Raw genomic sequence first — 23,674 nt, 5'->3', positions numbered from 1 at the left:
TAAACTCATAATCATATAAATTCCTAAACAACATGGAAATTACAGTTATTTTTACTCATTGTTCAACAATTCAGTAGCAATTTCAACAATTCATCTCTTGAACAAAAAAAAAAAAATCAATATCTATATCCATTTACTCCAGACAATCTCTAAAACTTGTTCTTAAGCAGGCCAAATTTGTTTGTTTCTAAAGCATATCATTTATCTAATAAAGCTCAAACCCATGACTAAATTGATAAAAGAAATAACCCAACTCACTCGGCAATAACTCCCTCCAAAATTCAAATCTAGCACAAGCCTTCAACGGATATGATCAAACATTCAAAAGTTTTGCTTTCTGTTATCATATCAATGGTGTTTATATGCAGTAACCTCCCCCTCCCCTTCCCCCCCAGAATAAGCATAACAGTGACTAATGACAAAGTGAAGCAACAAAGAGAAAATAATGAAAGATTAGACAGCGACAAAGTGTTTGTATAATCAAACTATGTACTTTCTTGAATAGAGCAACATACAGTATACATCTGATTTCTCAACTTCACAGTTCCTTCAACAAAAGTTAAATGAATGAAATGAAAGAAAATCAAACTTGCTATAATCCACAACTACAACATCATAACAAATCTTCAACTAAAATGAATGTGGGTATTTAATATCTGTGGTTCTACACCTACCAGGCTACAGCTATCTTCCCATTCATACTCACCGCAATGGCCTAACCTCTTTAACAGAGATTTTGTTTTCCTTTGATACCTCTTTCAGTTCATATGGTTGATCCAGCTGCAAAAAGGGGTGTAGACAATAGTAAAACAAAGAATGTAAAATAAGCAACAGACAGTACAAACAATCAAAATGGCCTTTTCCACCACCTCTGTGCATACAATCTCTTATGCTGAAGTGGTAACACAAGAGTGGGGTTTAATACACTCAAAGTAGGACTACCAATCCCTCCATCTTGGACTCAGTAGAGGGAATAATCCTGATGGAGATAATGGAAATACAAGGCCAGGAGAAAGCGGAGGAAGAGGCACAGGACCTAAAATTCCTGGTTGAGCCATGGGGGAAAATGCAAAATTGGGACTCAGAGGTGGAGGAAATCGAATTCCAGGTGAAAGCAATGGATAAGGTGACTGTGGTGACAACAAATTTAAGTAACTAGAAGGAGACGGCACATGAAATTGTGTAGGGGAGGGAAAAATTGCAGGACTGTGTGATTGGATGGGAGGAAAATTAGAAAGAGATGGTACAGGACCACCATTTGTACTAGACGGCGCAGTAGGCACGGTTGGGTCAGGTGGTAAACTAGAGCCAGAGGGAGCCACTTGGTTTTGAATTTGACCAGGAACTTGTGCTTGTTGTAATGCCTGAGCTTGGTTTCCCATCAAAGGTGAATCTATTGCTGAGCTTTGAAGATAACGCATGTAAGCAGATATGGGAGAATCAGCAGGTTTTGGCCAAACTGAGTCTGCCGGTATCGGTTGAGGCAATTGTGTAGGTGCTGGTTGTCCTTGAAACATTGCTGTTGACGATTGATCACATTGTGCAGACCTAAACTGACCATTGTAATAAGGAACCTGTGGCGGGGCAATCGAAACAGGGATCGGAGGTGAAGCACGGGGCCGGTTTATGGGTGTTAATGGGGGAGGTCGTATCCTTTGCAATCTCAAGCTTTGTTGTTTAGCTGCTGGATTCTGAGGTGGTCTACTAGATGGCTCTTGTGAAGAACCAGTCAGCTGCTGAACAATATTCCGAAAATCATTTTTGTTTATATTGTAAACCTGAGGCTGAGGCTGAGGCTGAGGCTGTTGTGTTGAAGGGATGTTACCAAAATTAGGTTGGTGCAGTGGACTCTTCTTTATATTCTTCCCAATTTTGTTCACACCCAATACCTCATTCTGTTTATTCTTTGAGTAATCCATAAACAGAAAAAAAAAAAAAAAATTATTCCACAACTCTGAATAGACCAAACTCCAGGAGATTTCCTTGGAGGAGTGAAAAATGTATAATATAAATTCTAATCTCAATCAACAAATCTGTTGCTAAATACCACGCAGCTTCAAAGATTCCCAAACATTCAACCAACCCTGTTAATTCAATCAAGCACAAAGCCACCCAAGGAAGGGAAAATGGTGAACTACAGAGCACAAACTGAAAAGGGTTCGATGCTGAGAGAAGGACAGGAAGGCCAGTAATGTGTCCTCCCAAAAACTGCAAAAGCAAAAACAGAATTCCTTCTAAAAGAAAACAAAGTAGAAGAATTAAGGGAGTAGGATTTGGGATTCATACAAAAGTTAGGAAGAAAGTAGGGAGATAAAAGAATTGGGGAGAAAGGAAAAAGAGGGAAAACCTTGACCAAGAAGAATATAGATGATGAGAAAAATTGAAAATTTGTTTGAGATCCTTATCTAATCCGCCGAAAATTGTGAGGAACAACAACGAACAGATAATGGCAGAAACCCTAAGAGATAGATCGAATGAAAAACACCGAATGGTTCTTCATCTTTGAATGGGAAATGAACCAACAAACAGTTTAGTTGACTATTGGTTTGAAGTTAAAAGCTGTTTCTTTGATTAACTCTAATCTAAAGGATTAATTTAGTATTAAGAATATAATTTATTATAAAAAAGGGTAATAATGAATAGTAATTTAAGGAAGCTTAAATGAATGAATGATTGATAATTTGATATAAATGTTAATGTAATAAAGAAATAAGAAGAAAATAGGTGGTTAGTGTTAGAGATATGTTGCCAACCTAATATACTTCAACTCCAAGGTGTTCTCTTTCAGAACTTTCAATCTAATTCAATTGAAATTAAGCTTTTAAGCTTTTCCTCATTCCTCAAAAGCTGTGCACTATATTCTAAGTTTAATTTGGCTTCTGTTTTAAGTTTGGTTTAGAAAAGAAAAGGGTATTATCTTAAATTGAACCCAAATTTTGGTAGGGAGTCATGAAGAGAGATCCAAAACCATTTTTGGTTGCATCTTGTCAACCAATGACGTCCGCTCATAGCTGTTTGACACAAAGAGGTAGTGAGGTAAGGTAAAAGAGGTAGACACCATAAAATTTCAAGTTTATGAATTAACTACTCATGTTCACCAATTACTTATTAAATCAAGTTCAAACAATTAAACCATGTATGATCTCCAATGTCCAATACTTTCACCATCCTAATTTTTCAAATTTATAACTTCACATGTTTCTTTTTTAAAGAAATTTTTAAATACAATTTTTTAGAAAGATAATTCTTTTAACATTTTAGAAAGTCTCCTCAAAATTGAAAACACAAAAATATGCCTTTTCAAAAATAATAAAAAGTTATTCCGGTTGTGATAGTAAAAATAATTCATTTACATATTTTTATTACTTTTTTCTATTTGTTCAGAGAGACATAATATCAATAATATCAATATCTAATGAATATGTCATAGGTTAGTGTGTAAGTTAACTCGAACGTTCACTCATATACAAAAAATATATATAATATATCGAATATATTTTCAAAATTCATAATAAAAAAATCTAAAATTTGAAAATACCAAAAATACCCATAAATTAAAATAGAAATTTTAAAAATAAGGTTAGGGTTAGATGAACAAAAATTTAAGAAAAGAAACGTAATAGCTTTAGAATGATTTTTTTTTTTATAAAGTTGAAGTGTGTTTACTTTTATTACATCGTTACAATCTCAAGGAAGAAGAAGATAGTTCGTAAGACATTTCCTGCAAATCCTCCGTAGATTCCAACCTTTTTCTGTTCTCTATAAATTACCTTTCACCTTCTCCCCATCTTCTCCTAACCAGCTTCAATCAACCGGTACAGATCTTCATTTTTCGAAGGTATTTCAATCCCTTTTTTTTTCTTTATCAAAATTACCATTTTTCTTTTGGTCTTTACCTTCTCCGGCTTCAAATGGATTTTTTTCCAGTTTTACTTTCTGGGTCATGTTTTTTTTCGTCTTCCTCATTCTCTAGCTTCCCCAAGATTCAATATTTCCTCTCCTGTTATTGATTTGATTCTATATTTATTGGTTTGCTTGTATTCCCTTTTCTGGGTTGTTGCTGGATCTTCCCCTTGTTCTGTTTTCATATCCCAAACGTGAAACCCCAGATTCTAGCTTCTCAATCGGTAGAGTTCTTAACTAAATGCGATTTATATTTGGCAGCCATGGAGGTTGCTCGAAGTTATTGGTCAAATTGATGCCCTAATGTCGGTTATCTTTTCCCTTTCTCAACGAGTTATATGACTGGTGTTTGGAAACAATATTGTAAATTGTATTCCCATGTATTTCACTTTAACAAGTTGTAATTGGGTGCCATGTTATTTAGTTGCTCTTCCCATTTGGAAATGAAAGATTTTGAAAAATAGCCCTCGCTAAATTATGTCTACATCGTGTCATTTGTTCTTTAAGTGTGATTTTAGATTGTGTTGTGCATGAGAGTAAAGTCCTATACTGGTTAGGGAAGAGGAATATCATGGGTGGAGAACTGAGGGACCATATCTCCAATAGTATGGGGAGGCCTTTGGGTGATTTCAAATACAAAACTATGGGGGCTTATGCCAAAAGTGCACAATGTCATATGACTATGCCATAGCTAGTGGTAGTACAGCCATGCCCTTCAGTTTGTTTTGTTAGTATGCCTCAGTGACATAGTTATTGTGATACGTAGTTGAGTTTATCGAATAGGAAGTATGCTCCTTTGGAGAAAACTTGTCATGGTTAAACATGATATGCTAAATAATAAACGTGGATGAATAGCTATTTGAGTGGAAGTCGGTGTTCCTTTGTTCAAGAGGGGGATTATTGGAAATACATCCAATGTCCCACGTTGACTAGATAATAGGAAAATAGTGGTATATAATTGAGGAAGATCTCCATTGGTATGGTTCCATTTGGGTGAAACAAAAATCAAATTCATGAGGGCTTATGTCAAAAGTAAATAATTCTGTATCATTGTGTAGATATGTGAATAAAAAGTTGCATTGTCCTTAAAAGTTGTGTTTGGTAATTGTAAGTTGGTTGGTTCATGATTGTTATACTGATGTGGGAATGCCGTGCCATAAGAAAGGAATTTTGTTTCATTTTTAATATTCTGAAACAATCTGCACTCTAATATGCAGCTGGTGAACAGAATTTAGGTGTTTTGTTTAAAAAATGTTGGATGACATGACAGTTTCACTTTTTTACCAATTTGGTTATAATGCCTTTTGAATTGGTTGGAATGTTGCTATGGTTAGCCCCAAATGTTTAGTAGATGAATTCTAAAGTGAAGTTTATGAATATCCTTTTCTTTTTATTGCAAGAACCTAAAATTTGCCACCAGAGGGTTCCGTATATTACATTTTCAATGTTTTCATCAAATAGTTTTCATGCATCAATTTGCAATTATGAACAACACAAATATGTTTATGTGGTAATAAGGTAGACCTTGTCTTGTCATTAGTCTCACTATGTGAGAGCTTTATGATATCTTAACATCTGATGAATTGTAAAGTTTTCCAGAGTTCTTTCAATGTAACTTCTTTGTCATTCCTTTGGTTGTTTTGTGTCCTATCTTATCTTTCTTTTCCTTATTTCTTATGACTAAGATGAGCAGAATAACTCATACCTGAGTCATCTAATTATTGTAAAACGAAAACTGATTTGGTCTAAATGAACATAAAGCCATTTGGGAATGGAAGAAGTGAAACAACCCTAAATTAACGTTGAATGAAGACTTAGTTTCCAATGATAATTGTTCGGATCTCCATATTGAACCTCTGGAACATATGAGTGATAAACAAATTTGTTATATGTTGACTGAGCATAAATTTGTTATATGTTGACTGAGCCTTCGTTTTTGTGCATCAGGTTTGTAGACTGTTGGCAAGGATCTTATTAGTTGTTTCTGAAAGTTAAAAGATTGAGAAATGGCGATGAAGCAGTGATTAACCTTTGTATTGCTTCAAATACACACCTTCCTCAATATGGAACATGTGCAAAATCAGCACGTTATGGATCAAGACAAAGACAATAGGATAGACAATGATATCATGACCCGACGACTGAAGAATCGAGAAAGGCAACGAAGATATAGAGCTCGGAAACGTCTAGAAGAAGAAATAAAGAAAGCTTCAACTGCGAAACAACCAATTCAGACAGGAACATATTTTCAACCAAATGGCATTGCAAACAATCCCTTGACTCGGGTGCATTGTAGCCGAAATTGGAAGAAGGAAGCAAGAAGTGCTAATATATCTAGAGGGGTAGAAGAAGGGTCTTGTAATAGTTCCAATATGGCTGCAAAAACATCAACCAGTGAGAGTCAACTGCAGTGTGTACCTTCTAACGTCGATCCACAATTAGAAACGCCTTCACACTCCAAGACACCTGCTGAACAACTCGTCTCTGAAACAGCAAAAAAGGTGTTTGGTCGAAGAAATTGGAAAGCAGATGCGAGAAAGAAAAAGAATTGAAGTGTTGAGTTGATGTTATTCTTATAATTTTGCTATTGTAGTTGGGGGCTGTCGCTGTTGTTTTCACATCCGGAATGAATGTTCAACTATTGACGGAGACACCCTTTGAAGGACTTTCACGTGAAGCTGAACAATTTTTGTATGCATAGATTGGGGTTGAGAAACAAGGTAGAAGTCTCTCGGGTTGAAGGCGGTCGGTCGGATTCGTTTTCAAATATTTGTAAGTTTTGATGAGTTTTAGTTAAGACACATTGAGTAAAGAATATTTGAGGTGTAGATATACAGGTTTAAGCCTGGAGTATGTCCTTGTTGAATATGGATATCTCCCATATATTATTAATGTTACAAAGATTTCATTTTAGTTTTATAGCATTTTGGTTGATTCAATTATTTACATTTTTTACAATAATGTGAGGTGGAAGTAATATATCTATAAACTTAACTTTTGAAAATAACCAAAAAAAAATCAAATGTCTATAGTGTTTTGCCTAAAGAGTTAGAGTTAACTCTACTCATTGTTTGTTCTAAGCAGTTAGTGAAACATACGATTGTATTGACACGATTTTATATTCATAATTTTTAAAGATCTTTTTTATTTTGGTATTGACACGATTGTGTATTAAGTTTAGATCTAAGAGATTTTAAGCAATTAATTACTATCTAAACTTTTAATTTAATAATTGATCACTCCGTTGTGGTTTGTTATAACTATTAAGTTAGATGCACCCTTTCAATAACTTTGAACTTGATCAATGTTTATATTATTTTCCTACACCTCACATGAGACTCATAAGTTTTTCAATTAATTAAACTTCTAAATAACCATAATTACTCTTAGCTACGATTATCTTTAAAAACCATCATTGTACTAATTTTAGTTGTCAATTTTGTTAATATAGAAACAGAAGACATATACACATATGTAAGAATTCTAACGAGTCGTTCAAGTATTCACTAAAATCTAACATACTCTCTTTAAAACAACTTAATTTTTTGTTTTAAAAAAACAAGCTTCCAAGAATAATTGTAATAGGTAACAAAATACCATATATGCACCACCCACATTCGATAAATAGTGATAGGTTGATGGGTGATTTCTTTCGAAATTGTAAGAAATGACAAAGTTGATAAAATATCTACTTGAAATTAAAAAAAAAAAAAGTGACGATATGAATATATATATTCAATTACTGAAGTGCAACAGTATTCAATTAAATCAAGTAGAAAAGAAAGTTGTAAGAAGTACTCAAAGATCCAAAATTTTCTATACATATATATAAAGAATATTGGTTTGCAAATGAGTGAATTAATCATATCAATCAATAAAAATCTCATTTCCCACCTTAAGTTCTTCATTATTATTCACCTCCCAATTTACATTAAAACTTAAAATGAATTATAAACACAAGAAAATTACAAACACATGAATGAGAATAGAAAAAAGAAAGAGAAGGAGAGAGAAGCAAAGAGATCATGAGAGAGAGGGGGGAAAATGAACAAAAATGGAACCTCAATGGAATCTCCCTTTCTTTTGACCTCTCAATCCCAAATCCTCAAAACTCCAATCCCTTCTCATTCCCGAACTTCTCACCAACTTCGGCTCGTTTCCACCGCATTCACTACGAACACGACGAGTCCTAGCCTTCTTATGAACATTAGAAGAGCTAATATGATGATCATCATCGATTTTGATAGAATCGTAGGATGACGGGGTAGTCAACTCGGTCGACCACCTCCGGGGAACATATAGACAACATGATTTACCTCTAGTAGAGGGGGTTTCGTAACCACGATTTTCCCTATCAGATTGGGTTCTTGGAAGGGCTTGGCATGTAAGGCAGTTCATGGTCATTAAACCAAAAAGAATTGAAGTTTACTCAATAACAGTAATGATTATTGTATTGTTTAGGGTTTGTTGTAATTTTACGGAGCTTCTTTTGGAGTATATAATAAAGAGAGAGAGTGATTGAGAGAGATTAAGAGAGAATGGAGACATGATTCATGAGAATTATGAATTGGAAATATAGTGAATTTCCATATGCATAGGGTTTCAAGGTTGGCTTTTGGGTTGGAGAACAACAACCAAACTTATTGTTGTTTGAGTTTTTGTTTATGTAGTTGAGATATCCTACAAGTTTGGTTTGACCCAACCCTAATTATAATTATAACCACAAATCAATACTTAACCATTTTAGTAGAACCATATGTTGAATGCCTTTAATCCAATCTCATCCACTCAAACCTAACCTTTAAATCTTTTTTTTTATTCAACTTCATTTCTCTTTTAATTTTATCCATTACATTTTCCACATTCATGGGTGAATATTAAAATCTACACCTATATACAAGATGCACAACCATCTTTGTTACTCTTTATTTGATTGAAAAGAAAATCGTATAATTTTTGTACCCTACTTGTCATTTATGCCACCATCTATTTCAAACATGGACTTACAAAGGGCTAGCCTAAGAAAAAGGGAAGATTGTTAGCCTTCACCCAAGATGAGGCTTTCTAGCTACATATTGGTCCAATGACGCCCTTTGTCCACCTCATCTAGACATGTTTACTATTTATCTTGTATTTGTTCCAACTTTATAAGAGATAACATGAGATTCTACCTCAAAACGAACTCGACAATAAAAAGATTAACCTCTATACTATAAACATGTTTAAGATAACACTTGTTTTGTATGGTAGTAGCTAGTTTCCTTTCTTCTTTTAATCATTGCACAACACATATTTTGAAGGAAGGATAAAATGTATTTTGTTTGTCGGTAGAAAAACATTTAATAAATTGAGATTGAGATTTCGTCTCCATTCAATTAATAGGAAATAAATTTAATTAACCATTTTTAATAAAAAAAAAATATAATATATACTTTCACATGAACAAGAAATTTGTTTGGTGGCTTTCAGCCTTTGCCAAAAAAGTCAATACAAAGTGTTTAGAGAATAATACAAAAATTCATGATAACTAAGTACTAGTTAAATTATAACTATCATTTTGTCATTATTAATAACAATAACTTTAACTACGACCACAAATCTAGATAACACATTTACAACCTTCTTCTTCTTTTACTTCCAAAATTGTTAACCTAAGAATGTATGTTTTCTTAATTAAAAGCAACCTAAGAAGTGAAGGTATTGAATCAATATATTCGTATCTTTGTTAGATTGAACTCTAAGACAGATTTAGTCTTCTTATTCTATTGACATCTTTTTTTTTTTTTCTATTAAAATGAGCAAGCATATAGTTAAAATTAAAACAATATCTCCAGACATTATTGACGGTTTCATTGAAATATCTCCCAATCTACAAACCCCGGTAAGATTCAGAGATTGATACATATAACCCAAGTAAGGAGTACTGCAAAACAGGAAAGGGAGTACCTAAATTCAGTATTAACATGATGAATTAAGCAGGAGAGTGTTTCTTCTATTTGAATCACTTATGTTCTTCAATCCAGCATGAGAAAATTCTGGATAGAGTTTTACATTGGAACAACATACACTGCTACAAACATATTTTCACTGACCAAATGCAGTAGGTTCACATTTATGGCTTTGTATATATACAGTAATTAGAAAGTTTCTTCTTTTAACTATTCACATGAATTGGAGCCAAGCCATCATCACCATCACCATCACCATCACTATCTTCTTCTTTCCTCTCCCATGGCCATTCCTAACTTTCAAACTCCTCCATGTGAATCATCTCAGAATCACTTAAATACTAAAACACCACTACCTAAAGAACAAGTAGAGAAGAGAACAGTATACTACACAGCTAATATGCCGTTTGCATATGGCGCATATTCCTTCTTCGGCTCCCTACACATCGGCCACTGGAGCTCTTCTAAAACCAATGCTATGCTGCTACTTCAGATAATAAACCATAGTGAAGGCGATAACAATGGCTACCGAGTACTTGCGCCTATTTTCGACAATAATGCTATCCTTAACTGCTCTTGAGTGTATAGCCGACTCCCCATCTTCACGGTTGCCTGTTGGATCATGAGATCATTGACAACCGAGATGCTCGCGTGGTTTATATCCAAGTCAAGTTCCTCAAGAGCTGCCATCAACCGTGCAGCAGGATGGTTTTTCTTACTAGATTGGATTCGGATCATTGCATCCCAACTGATGATCTTTACATCGATATCGGTTTCGATATCATTATGGTTTATGTTTGATGATTTTATGTCTTGATCTGGTGGGGGTTGATTTGAGCTTGACATGCATGAATCTTTACTAGAAGAGGACATCATCATCTTCTTCACTGAATCCAATTGCTTCTGTAGATCTTCCTTATCTGATTCAGCAGTTTGAAGCTTCCCTCTAAGTTCATTGATGTAAGAGATAGCATCACCAAGGAGTGAAGCTTTATCCATTTTGGATACATTTGGAACAACAGCTCGAAGAGCATAGAATCTTTGGTTAAGCTTTTCTCTCCTTTGCCTCTCTGCTTCAACATGATTCAATGGTTCTTCTCTACCATTTGCTGGCTTTCGCCCTCTTTTTCGAGGCCGCTTCTCCGGCTCCACCACTCTACTACTCTCCGCCTCACGAATTACGGAAGCTTCAAGATCGGAGTGATCGGAATCGCCAGCGCAAACACCTGATTTCACACCTCCAGAGGAAGGAAGAATCACAACAGAAGTAAAAGAAAGCATCCCTTCTTCGTTACTCCCACGTGAAGTTGGGGATCTCTTCTTCTTATTCTCATCCCCTCCAAATAAGGAATTCCCTGAAGGTAAGTTGTTATCTGTGTTGGGATAAGAACTACTCCTCTTACTCTCCCCAAAATTCAGAATCTCACCGGATTCCGGCTTCAACGAAGTGGAATTCCCTTCCTTCAATCGACCATTCTCATACCCAAATTCAGAGAAATTCAATTCCCTGTTGGTGAAGAAGCTCTGTGTTTGAGTCGGCTGAGACTGTCGATGAGTTTTCTGAGAAGGAGGAGGAACAGAAGAACTTGGAGTTTCAACTACAACACTAGATTTATTGGGATTCTCGATCGTCTCTGTTGTAATTTTGGAAATGGGTTGGCTGTTTGTTGTGCTTGGAGTTGGAGCTGAAGCAGAAGGAACAGGATTCGCAATTTCAATGGCGTTTGAAGATGGTTCACTAATCCAAAGCGAAGAAGGATCATTCTCCCCTTGGTCAACACCACTAATTGGCCAAGTTTCCACTTCCAGATTGTTGAAATTAAACAAAACCCTAACCTTATTCATCAGATCGGAGCTCTGTAAAATCAAATCACTCGAACCCAATTCAACAACTCCATTCGCCGACGGTATACAAACCATAGTCTGTAACCCGAAAACCTGACCCTGACGAGCTCGTTCACAGAAAGAGCTCGCAAGTCGATCCGAACCCGCAACCCAAATAGGATTGGAATCGAAAAACGCCTGCCCCGGCAATCCAACACCGGAGATAAATGATTGAGTCATCGAGACCAAGTAAAACCACTCGGTGTCGGTAACAACCTCATCAACGGCATCAGCTTCAGAGGTAGGAGAACCAGAAATGAGAGAGTTAAGCTCACGAAGTACCTTCTTCCGATGCTCTTGCTCTGCTATCGAACTACTGGATTTAGCTTTCTCTTTCCCTTTATCTTCCTCACCTTTATAATACCCATCTCCCCACCCCAACACAGTACCGCCGGAATAATCATACGAAGACTGCCAGAAAATAGCATAGGTCCAGTTCTCTTGAGCACCTTCAATCAATGTTTGAAGACGCTGCATAAGAGTCTCTTGGTTAAAAACCGACATGGACGACGGGGGCGGCGGCGGTGGTGTTTGACCAACGGCCTTACTAGGGTCAGTGGGCGTGGAATAAGAGGGCTGAGGGAGTTGCTGTGACTGCGGCGGTGTAACCCAGAAAGAACTCAGATCGGTGTTGATGAAAACATCCATCATGGAAGCGTTCTCATCCGCCCAGAGATTCATGGTGGGGGGTAATCTATAGTCCGTCATTCCATACAGTTGATGGGTGGTTGAGAAAAATGGAATCTAATCCGGCGGACGGTGGCCGGAAGAGGAAGGGAAGAGTTAATTTTGGAGAAGAAAGATGGCGGCGGAGAGGAGAAGGGGAGAGATGAAATGGGAGTTGGGGATTGGATGAAGACAAAAATTGGAATGCATCTGAGATTATTTTGATTTATTTGAAATGCATTTAGGTTGAATTTTCAGAAAGTGCGGAAGATGTAGATGTAATAATTAATCGCCGATTTTAATCGGAGAACTGGGTTGGAGTGGAAATCGCCACTTTTATACCCACTTGATTAGGGGATAATAAATACTAATACTAAAACTAAATTCAATACACCTACACTATCCAACCATCTCAAATCACACATTCTATACATTTTAACATTAACTCAAAACCATATGAATCAATATTTACATATTTTGGACAACAATAAATAAACTATTTTCATTGACATTTTCAAATTATTAAAAGCAAGATTGATACTAAGTTAAGTGTAGGGTTCAATGAACGAATCATACGTGGCAGTCCCTCAATGGACTACACTTCTTTTGCTGATTGGTCTCTATATATTTCGGGAGATTCCATTGTAGGCGTTTCCCTAACCATCTACACGTGGCATGTTATGATTGACGCCGTGAGGCAATTTCCCTATTCATAAAACCTTACCAACTCCCAAACATTACACCTCAACAAATCATCATATTTACTTGAAAGTTTGTAAAAGAAAAAATGATAAAAATATTTCCAAAATTTCATATTCCACCCATTAATTTAAAATTTTGCTAATATTCAATTCAATATATACTAACAAATATTTTGTTTTCAAACTAAACAAATAAATGGAAAGAAATAAAGGTAGACGGTACCATGGACATGTGAACCATATCTCTATTGTCTTCTTCCACCCTTTTTCTTTTACAGTCCCACTACTTCAATTTTGTTAAATTACGACGAAAGGCTCACGTTTGTTTACATAAGTGAAAACAAATATGTTCAACCAAATTACGTCTTTTGAGTGTAACAAAAAATAATAATGTTATAATAATTTCACGTAGGCAAATTATGAAAATATTTAGAGGGTTGTCGTCCTCAACTATTTTTTGTTCTTTTCTTTATAATTTTTCCGCTAATTATTCCAACTCTAAAATTTACTTCCACTATGTGTTACTCTTTTATTTTCAAATTGATTTTGAGATGAAATATCCCGTATCTATATTGTTATCCAATAATTAAAATTTGTTAACGTAAGTAATAGATAGGAAAGAGAGAGAAAATGTTTTAACTTTGTTTAAAAGAAACAAAACTTAAAAGTTGAAATGAAACTACTTTCAACATAATTTAGCACTAATATTATTATGATCATATCTTAAAATATTAATATTTGTAGATTTTCAAACAACTTTTGATTAAAAATTTAAAAGAAAGATGAAGAATATCTTGGGGAGGGGAAATTGGTGTTATGTGTATATATATATATATATATATATAGTCACAAGTTGGGATGATAAAGAAAAATATGATCAATTATAAATGATGAAAAATTGGAAGTGGATGGTGAGCTTTAGAGAAAGAGTTAAAGAGAGATTAATGATTTGCAATAATGTTGTACTTTGACGCAATTTCTTTTTCTTCACCTTCAACATCCAACCATTACTACACACAATATATAGTCTTTAAATTAATTTAACTTTGCTTTTTAAGAATTGGAACTTTCTTACCTACAAAACTAATTTGAACTATTAATTAGTTTAGCTAATCATACTTTTCTATTCTCTTTTTACTATCATTTATACAAACATCTTTAACTCTCAATCGTCCATAACAACGTTCAAATAGAGGAGAATAAACCTCAAGACTTTGTAAAAAAAATCAATAGAATAACTAAAATACGATTACAAAGTGTTTTAATTTGAAGCTAAAATATGATTAGAAGATGTAATGATCGATCGTTTAACATAATACTTATGTGTATATATATAAAAGATTAAAAAGGGTAAAAAAAAATGTCTATCAACATCTAGAAATCTCGAAAACTTGCACTTTATAAGAGAGCATCCAAAATTTTTAAGATGCACCTAATATAAGAACATTGTACATTGCTCGAGCATCTTTTGATGTTTAGATATCTTTAAAGAAAACTGATAATTCATATATGCTCATTTTATTTGGACATTATAGTTTTACATGAACCTTTTAAGATATCTAGAGAGACCTAAGATTAGATTGTCACGAACCAAATTGTCTTAGTGATTTAATCTAATTTTTTTAGAAAAAAAACAACTAATGATTTAAATTTTTAACAAACCTACAAACATCTTTTTTGGTAATTAAATAACATTTTATAGCTATATTTATCTATCAACGAAATTGACTCATAATTATATTTTTCAAATGAAAACAATGATAATAAATATCACAACTCACACCGTCGGTCACATTCTATTTTGATATAGTACCCATATATTCGAAAAGTATGTACACGTCTATTTGTCTATTTTATTAATCCAACGTTAAAGAAGTTTATATAGTTAATTAGAAGTGATGGGTTCTCACTGAATTTCTTAAAACTCAATGAAATGATAAGAAGATCAAGAACAATTTGTGATTAGACAGAAAGGCCTAAAGCAGGTGAGAAAAGTCACATATGCTTTCTTTCTAACTTTTAATGCCATATTGTCAAAGAAAATAATAACAAAAGTAAAAAACTTTTATGCTATATATATATATGACCCATACAATGTAATACACAAATTTATACATAAAATAATGAATCAGACTTATCATTATCTCTTCATTCTTAAATTCTTTTTCAAAGTAATAATAAGAAAGAAAGAAGAAAAAAAAATAACAGTAGTAATTATATGATAATTACATCTCATAACACTAACTTTATACATATTGTTATATATGAAACGATAATTATAAGGTTATCAGACGGTAATTACATAGTTATCCGAAGGTCATCACTTTAAAAGATATTGTAACATAATTTTACTTTTTTTTGTTATTTTTCAAAAGTCGAAAGAAAATGTGTTTGTTATAGTTTTGATTATCATATTCTTAAAATTGATATGTATTATAATATTAATTTATCAGATTTATAATTAATAAATTAAGGGACATGCAAGTTTTTTATTTTTAATTTAACAATAAATGACTATTAAAATACACCCACGTTATATTGTGGTGCCCTAATAGAATAAGTTTTTATGATCAAGTGGGACATGTGTGACATAGTTTATATCTCCCCTTTCAAATTTGATTCTCTTTTATATATATAACATTGACATCATTAACAATGGTTTTCTGTTTTATAATTGGAATTTTGTTTTAATACAATACTATCTGAAGTTGGGTGATTTAAAATTCTTTACCATAAAAAGTTGTACCAATTACTATTGAGCTTCCACTTTTAAGTCTAATTTGGAGGCTAAATTATATATATATAGAAAAATGATATCAAACTATAATATTGATCCAAATTGAAGAGAGAGTTAAATGATATAAATAATAGAATATCAGTAATTGATTGATTATATAATAATGTACAAATTGGAAATAGAAATAAGAAAAAGAAAAGTTTGGATAAAATATATTATTGTTTTAAAATATTTTGTCTATTTATTTAGACAAATAAATTTCCACCAAAGTTTAGAAGGTCCAACTCCGGCCAATATAAAAATGTTCATATATGATCTCGTGTTGCGTGCAGATGTCTACACATTGTCCACTATTAATTAATGACAGTATGATTTTTTACTTATTTGGAAAGGCAGTTTTGATTATTACCATGCAATTAAATTCGATTATGCACACGTTGACTCGTTGTGGGCTAGACAAATCTATGTATTATATAGTTGTCTAGCTCTCTCTCAATGGTTAACTCATGGTCGAAAGGTATAGTCTAATCACTAATAAACTAAAGAGTTTATCAACGATCAAAGTCATCAATGATGGTATAAAATTGCTACACTCGGTTATTATTTCTAAAATTTCTCTTTGTTATAACTATTCTAATTATTTTCGTCTTAGCTTGTCATTTTAGTAACGAAGGTAGGGGAATTTGAATTTAAGAGCTATTGATAGATGTTAGTAGAATAGAGTTGTTGTTGACATGAAATAAGATACTTGAAGTGTTGTGTTGATAAAAAAAAATGAAAATTAGATGTTAAATTAAACTCATTATAAAAGGAAATTAAACAAAATTCAAAAAGAACACTCGAAGAGCTCCTCAAAATATTCCAAAAATGGGAAATAAATAAAGAAGAAAAAGAAAAAAAAAAGTAAAAGGTTGTCATCTAGAAAGAAAAAAAAGAATACAGTAAGGCTGCAAATCAATGGAATAAAGAATTAACAAAAATTACACAATAAGTGATGCTTATACAAATTCGATGGCTTATACTAAGATATTAATTTCTTTTTATTCTTCTTCTTTTGTCACATCTCGATACTATTATTGACTTGAAGAGTAAATTAACATTTTTATCATATTATAAAAAAAATAAACAAAAACATTATAAATAAAGCAACATAATACCAATAATGATAATAAACAATTTTACTTTTTTTAAAAGTCCTAAAAATTTCCATTTTCTTAAAATCAAGAGAATAATAACTTATTCAAAATCTCCATCTTAGTTTATTTTATAAAAGATATTTACAAAAAAGAAAAAAAAATTGAAAGCATATTCATAAAAAGTAATAATATTATTTAATATTTATTGAAAATAAAATAATGAAATGTGGACATTTGAAAGCAAACAAATTGGAAAGTAAGGGTAAAATGGTATTTTAGCATAATGATTTTTTAAAAAAAAAAAGAAAAAGAGAGATGCAGCCCTTAAAAACTCGGCGGCGTGAATCTTTCAGTTGAAATTAATCGCCGTTCATTTCATCCAGACGGGACCCACTTCACCTTCGTTAACCGATTTCTTTTATGAATAAATTAAATACAAAGCAAAATTATATGAAGATATTTTTAACATTAAATTTATTTATTTATATTTCTTTCAAACTAAGTGTGTCATCTTATAATATATATATATATATATATATATGTATGTATGTATTCATATACTCATATTATGATGCAATTTTAATTATAGATATCTATTACATAGTAGGATTGGAATTAAATATATCACTCTAATTAGTGAATTAGAATATGAGAATTGGGTAGACGAAATTCTAAATTTATGTTTTCTTAAAATCAATTAAATTATAGAGTTAATTTCTCACCAAAAAAATTGTATTTAAAGATTGATTTCAAATAGAGAAAGGGATTTAAAGGGAAAATGTTTTTATACCTTTTAATGAACTTCTTGTCCCTATTTATTTTTCTTTTTATTAAAAAGAAAAAAAAAGAAGAAGACTAAGAATCTCCTCCTTAAAATGTACATTTTTCATTGAGATTTAATCATCTGTTTTGTGGAGAATTGATATATAATGTCCAAATTATAAATAAATAAATAAATAAAAAAGAAAGAAAGAAAAAAAAGCAATGGCTCATAATTTATCAAATATAACTAAAAGTTAGAGTGGGGTGGGACAGAGAATGGAATGGGTGGTACATATGAGATAGTGAACCAATTCTTGTCCCATATTGCATACATACATAACACTCTTATTCTCAATTTTATTATGTTATTTCCTACGTTAACCAACCTACCCCATACCTAATTTGGTATTAGTATATGAAGGGTTTAGTTCATCCTAGTACCAGTTTTTTGGAGCTACCAATCATCAAACTCTGCTTTGTTAGATATACATACCAACTTTTAGTTTTTTTTTTTTTAATAATGCTTTCATCTTTTAAATTAGGATGCTGTAGTAATGACTAGTTAAAACTAGGTCTACGTGACTCATAATTAGAATATTAATACGTAGTTATACATACATTAATAAGGTCATTAAATAGTAGTAAAGTTTTTAAATTTTAGAAATAACTTATACGCATTTAAATTACAAACTTAGTCTTTAAATTTTGAAATATAACTTAGAAGTTAGGTGTAAAAACAAAGGGATTCCTTCATTGGTCCGTAACATTGAGAACTTTTATAATTTTTTTTTAAAAATTGCAATTGAATTAAGAAGTCAGGGTTTTGTGTGTTTTATTTAAAGAAAAAAGAATTGAAGGGATGAAAAGAACAACTCCATGGTAATGCACGTTTAGTTTCCAGTTGTAGGCCATGTGATCATAAAACTCACCCCTTTTCTTTGTATTATATACTTCTTTGTTTTTACTTATAAATCTCATTTTCTATTCTTTGTCTAATTAATTCCCATATCTCTCCCCCCCTCCTCCTTATCTCCAAAATTTCTTCCTTCTCCCTAACTTTGTGATTCTTCCCTTAACATCTCTATCCCTTTACTACATTCTATTTGTATAAATATTACATCGAGTTTTAAAGTTTATGGGTTCTACTTAATTTAGTTGCAATCTTACTCTACTATCCTTTGTGTTGTGAATTATGTGGTTGGATATTAGATTGATTTTCATATATGTAATCAACTATTGTTACCATCCCTCACAAAATCAAAAAAATCATTAACCTCTCATTTTTCTTTTTAAATATTCAACATTTGTCATTCATTTTTTTCTCTAACTTTTTTTTCTATCATCTTTCTTCTCTTTTCTTCTTTGTTATATTTTTTTTATTTTTTCTTCAAAATATTTAATTAAAGATGGTGTACCAAATATAAAACATCCACTTTTTTTCAAACTGTTGTTCAAGATCGTCCACCAAATATAAACATCGTAACGATTTAATAAAAAAAAAAAGTCAAATGTAAACGATTTAATAAAATAAAACAAATAATCTTAAAAAAAATCGTTTAAATTTGGTTCGATCAAATCTAAATCAAATATAATTTCCGAAGAACCTAATAAAATTGATCAAATCTAAATCAATTTTCGTTCTTGAAATTGTTTTATGGAGTATAGATATTTTAGGGTTTGTTATATCTTCTCGAAGAACCTAATAAAATATTTTGTATTCTCAACTATTAATTTTTGGATTTAAGATGAAGCTTTTGAATCATTTTTAATATAATCTTTATTGAGTTATAATCTTTATTGAGTGTTTGAAATTGTAGGGATGAATATATATATTTCATTTTTGAACATTATTTTGGTGTAATGATGTTTATGAAATATGATTACTCCTTTTGTGTTGTGCTGTAAATCTTCCACCAACACTAATTTTGCTAACACTATAGACCTTTTATTAGGATATAATCAAAATTACAATGACATAAGTTAAACTCTATGGAACTAATTATGGACTAAGCACACAATAGATCATCATATATTTAAAGGTTAAATTTCTATGTTTATACATACCTAGCCTACTGCTTCTCATGCTTATCTTTCTTTCTTTCTTTCTTTCTTTCTTTATTTTTAAACTAAAGTTCATGCTTATCTAATCAAATCTTTCATTGACTTTTAAACATAAAGTGTCCCAATTTAATGACATATTCAAACTAATCTCTTCAACTATATTATATCATATTCGTTCTTTTCAACAATATACAGAGTACACAAACAATAATCTGCTAACATTTCCTACTTGCACTATTTCAATTAAATTATGTCCATGTTGATATATGAATTCATTCTAAGTTTTTTCGTACATAGTTGTATTACACTCACCCCTCAAATAGAGAAAATAATCATATTATATATTAATCTTTATATAGTACTATCATTTTAGTAAAAAAAAATAAAAAGTAACCCTAACTAGAGTCAACCAAATTGAGCATTTTAAGATGAATCCTAATATTATTTTTGTAAAGCAAAATAAAATTATAAGAAAGAAAAAAAAGAGGCTATCATAGTTGGATGGACTATGATAAAAGCAAATAATATGATTCTCAACACTAAACTATATTATTGTTGGAGAGTCATTAATTAACCCATACTATATGTTAGAAGGAAGTGAGTTGTGTGTTTTAACAAATAATTATTTAAAAACGTTTTACTTAATTTGAAAGATAGAGAATAATGTTTAATATTCAAAACGTGGTGTTAAAAATTTTAATTAAATGATTTGTTAATGCTATGATATATGTAGATCACATCACATCCACTTAAATTATAAAATAGACAATTTGAAGATTAAGTGTTAATCAAACATTATAACTTTACACGCTTAAGATTCCATTAATCACGTGTACATGTAAGCAAATCTCATCACTTTATTTATCTCAAAACAATTTCAGTAACTTTCTATAAACAGTATTGTAAGTTAATTATATTCCTAATCTCACCTACTAACAAAGTTTTCAATTATAAACACAATTAATATTTTAAAAATTTTCATCTCAACAAATGATGTTTTGAAATTAAGACATCTAGAAATAAGTTTAATAGGAGAGATTTTCCTCAAACAAAGTCTTATTAATTTTATAAATTATTTTTTGCAAAATTTTTATTCCAAAGTTACAATTAGTTTTTTAAAAAATTAACTTATTTGATAATTGATTTTATTCTACTTTATATATACAATACCATTTCTCACTTCCTTTGCTTCATCCATGTTCACAAGTTTAGAAAAATAAACGTTATCAAATGGACATAATTTAACAAATTAAATGTTGGAATCTAAATATATATTTAGATTCTAGTATGTGTAAGAATCGTTCATTTATCAATTCTTTTAAAATATTGTCGATGCATTCATTTGAATTGTTCATTTAATTGAATTTAAAGAAATTTACGGGTAAGAATTAAATTATCAACAATTTTCAAATCCAGGTTCTAAATCAATTCATTTATATAACAATCTAGAAGTTTAATTGAAAATAACTACAAAGTTTATATAACGACAACTATTAAAGTTTAAAAAAATGAATCAACTGTAGTATACAAAAGAAAATAGTTCAAGTGCTTGCAAGAAAAAAGAAATTAAGCAGTGATGTGGTGTCATGCCATATACACTATAACGCTCAAATTTAGTCTCAGGTTTAGTAGAAGATTTGAGGTGCAACTTTGACTTATGACTTTTTCAATGAGTTCTTTTGAGCCACTTTTAAACTTCCCATAATGCTCCTTCAAGAGTTTTTTTTTTGGAGCTTAAACTTAGGAATATAAAAGATTATAGAGTCATTAGAGAACTCTCTCAAACATCTTTTTATACAAATCTAAAACACAAATTGAACAAAAATAATGTTAAGAGTATAACACAAATATTTGTTTGTTTTTGTTATTTGTTATTTGTTAATTGTTAAAAGAAGTAGAATGTAATAATAAAAAAAAAAAAGATGAATTAGAAAGATGAGATATGATGAGTAGGCAGCTAATAAAGGCAAAAAGGATAATTGTCTTTTTCCTTAAACACTAAAACAAGTAATTAAGAAAAAGTAACCATTACTTATTTTCTTCATATTTTATTTTGTAGCCACGCTTACACGTTTTACACGCTGACAGGGATCACAAATCCACGTCATCCATATCCCTCCTCTCTCTTTATTTAAATTATAAGTTATTGAATTGAATTCCACATTTTCTATACACACTCTATAACATGATTAACATGTATCTACCAAATTTATACGTATAATTGGCACACACATATGACATATGCATGGTTGTTTTTATTCATTTGTAAAAAAATTCATAATTTATTCTAAGAAATTTGATTAATTTGTATACAGATGCTTTAGAACTGTATAAGTCATATGTGCAACACATTTTCAAATGTCTGTGGGTAAATGTATATTGTCATGGTCATCACCAAACACATAATTATGATTACAAAAACAAATCTAAATTATTGAAATGAACTTCTAGAAGGATAGAAATTTAATATAAATATTATCTCATATGAGAACCTGTAGCCTAAACCCAAATAGTATATGATGGTTTAGGAATCCATACATAATTCCAAGCATATATATATATATTATATATTAAATTGCCTTTTGAAACCGAAAACATTGAAAATTCAAGTTCTTCCAACTAAATTAATTGGATTCTTTTAATCCTAATCATATGCATGCATGATAGAAGGCATTTTCTATAAACACTGTGGTGAAGTTTTTGGTGTTTGCTGTTAGTGTCTAATAATTAATTTACAATAGTTAACAATTGAAATTTTAGAACTGATTTTAACAGTGATGAAAATAAAGTGTAGAACTTAATCTAAACCATATAATGTAGTAGAGAGCCTAAGAAGATATAGTCATTGAGTTACCCATTTCTGGTTGAGCTTTTGGATACATACAAATACAAATGATTGAACTAATAATTTCAATTTTGTATTTATTAAAAGAAACTTTCTTTGGCTAAGTTTTCTAGTTTTTGTTTTCTTAGTATTCGATTCACTGAATAGAGTTGGTCATTATAGCAGGAGGAGGTTTGTGCGTCAGAGATGGTTATTGAAGTTTGGCTGTTGGAGGGGTAGTCATCAAAGCATGTCTTCGACTATGATTGTCGTTGTTAGTGGCTATGGACGACTCATTGGAATGCATAGAAGAAAAAGAGGGGAAGATGAAACAATTTCTCAATAAATGTACTAACTTGAATAGTGAACAATATTTAAGTTGGTAAAATAAAACGAAATATCCAAACATCCACTTAATAGTTAAAAAAAAAAAAAAGCATCTCTCTTAAATTTTTCTCAACTTTAATAAGAGTTGATGATAGGGTGATGCAAAAAATTTACAGTATCAATTTGTCAAATCACACAATCTAAGTTACCAAACAACACCATCAGAAACATGATGGATAGATCAAAATCAAGAGTGGACGGACTACAATTAGACACAAAGAGACCAAAATGGTAATTTAAGCAGAAAGAAATAAAGAAAAGAGGTGGTGTGTGTGTGTGTGTGTGTGTGTGTTTGTGGGGTTGGGAATGAGAAAGGACAAACAAATTGAAGGCTTTGGATTGAAGGAAAGGAAGAAGGCAAAACATTGGTACACAAACCTTTAGAATAGCCACTAGGAGGGCTTTGATGCGTCTCTTTCCTCAATTCATTAGGGCCCTTTCATTTGTGGGTCATCATGCTTGGATGGGCCTCTTCTTTGCCTTCAATTCACTATCAACCATCATTACTCACTCAATTATTTCCCTCCTTTTCTTCCTACCCTTTCTTTCATTTAATTCTATACCTTTTCCTTTTTCCTTTTTCCTTTTTCCTTTTTATTTTTTTAAAATATTAATGTCCTTCTTTCCAAAATAAAAACTTCAAAAATAATGTGAGCAAAATTTAT

At 31.5% G+C, this 23,674-nt stretch overlaps 3 protein-coding genes and 1 long non-coding RNA gene across 5 annotated transcripts; 1 reads left to right on the top strand and 3 right to left on the bottom strand.

The window, feature by feature from the left end:
- Positions 1-453: 453 nt before the first annotated feature.
- On the bottom strand, positions 454-2,531 carry LOC101218636 (protein HAIKU1). Of its 2 annotated transcripts, none has more exons than XR_004214880.1 (2): positions 870-2,531; positions 454-780 (listed from the first exon to the last, which is right to left on the bottom strand). XR_004214880.1 is itself a non-coding variant. In XM_004148429.3 (2 exons), the coding sequence occupies exon 2, from the start codon at positions 1,917-1,919 to the stop codon at positions 939-941; it is 981 nt and encodes a 326-aa protein (XP_004148477.1). In that variant the 5' UTR covers positions 1,920-2,208; positions 2,348-2,531; the 3' UTR covers positions 454-938. The 2 variants fall into 2 exon arrangements, 1 of the variants encoding a protein (XP_004148477.1); XM_004148429.3 differs by having other exon boundaries at positions 454-2,208; positions 2,348-2,531.
- Positions 2,532-3,627: 1,096 nt separating this feature from the next.
- Positions 3,628-6,442, top strand: LOC101218402. Its single transcript, XR_969157.2, has 2 exons — positions 3,628-3,838; positions 5,851-6,442. It is a non-coding gene; the product is annotated as an uncharacterized LOC101218402 (long non-coding RNA).
- Positions 6,443-7,965: 1,523 nt separating this feature from the next.
- LOC116402474 lies at positions 7,966-8,301 on the bottom strand. The gene has a single exon (XM_031881742.1). It carries the CDS (start codon positions 8,299-8,301, stop codon positions 7,966-7,968), a length of 336 nt encoding a protein of 111 aa, XP_031737602.1.
- A 1,545-nt stretch (positions 8,302-9,846) lies between these two features.
- Positions 9,847-12,724, bottom strand: LOC101218165 (transcription factor MYC2). The gene has a single exon (XM_031882468.1). The coding sequence runs from the start codon at positions 12,441-12,443 to the stop codon at positions 10,377-10,379; it is 2,067 nt and encodes a 688-aa protein (XP_031738328.1). The 5' UTR covers positions 12,444-12,724; the 3' UTR covers positions 9,847-10,376.
- Between the last annotated feature and the right edge of the window lie 10,950 nt (positions 12,725-23,674).

The sequence above is a fragment of the Cucumis sativus genome, chromosome 3 (genome assembly GCF_000004075.3).
Source record: "Cucumis sativus cultivar 9930 chromosome 3, Cucumber_9930_V3, whole genome shotgun sequence".
NCBI classification, from domain to species: Eukaryota; Viridiplantae; Streptophyta; class Magnoliopsida; order Cucurbitales; family Cucurbitaceae; genus Cucumis; species Cucumis sativus.
Note: the sequence above shows the minus strand (reverse complement) of the source record. Positions and strands in the feature narration are given on the sequence as shown.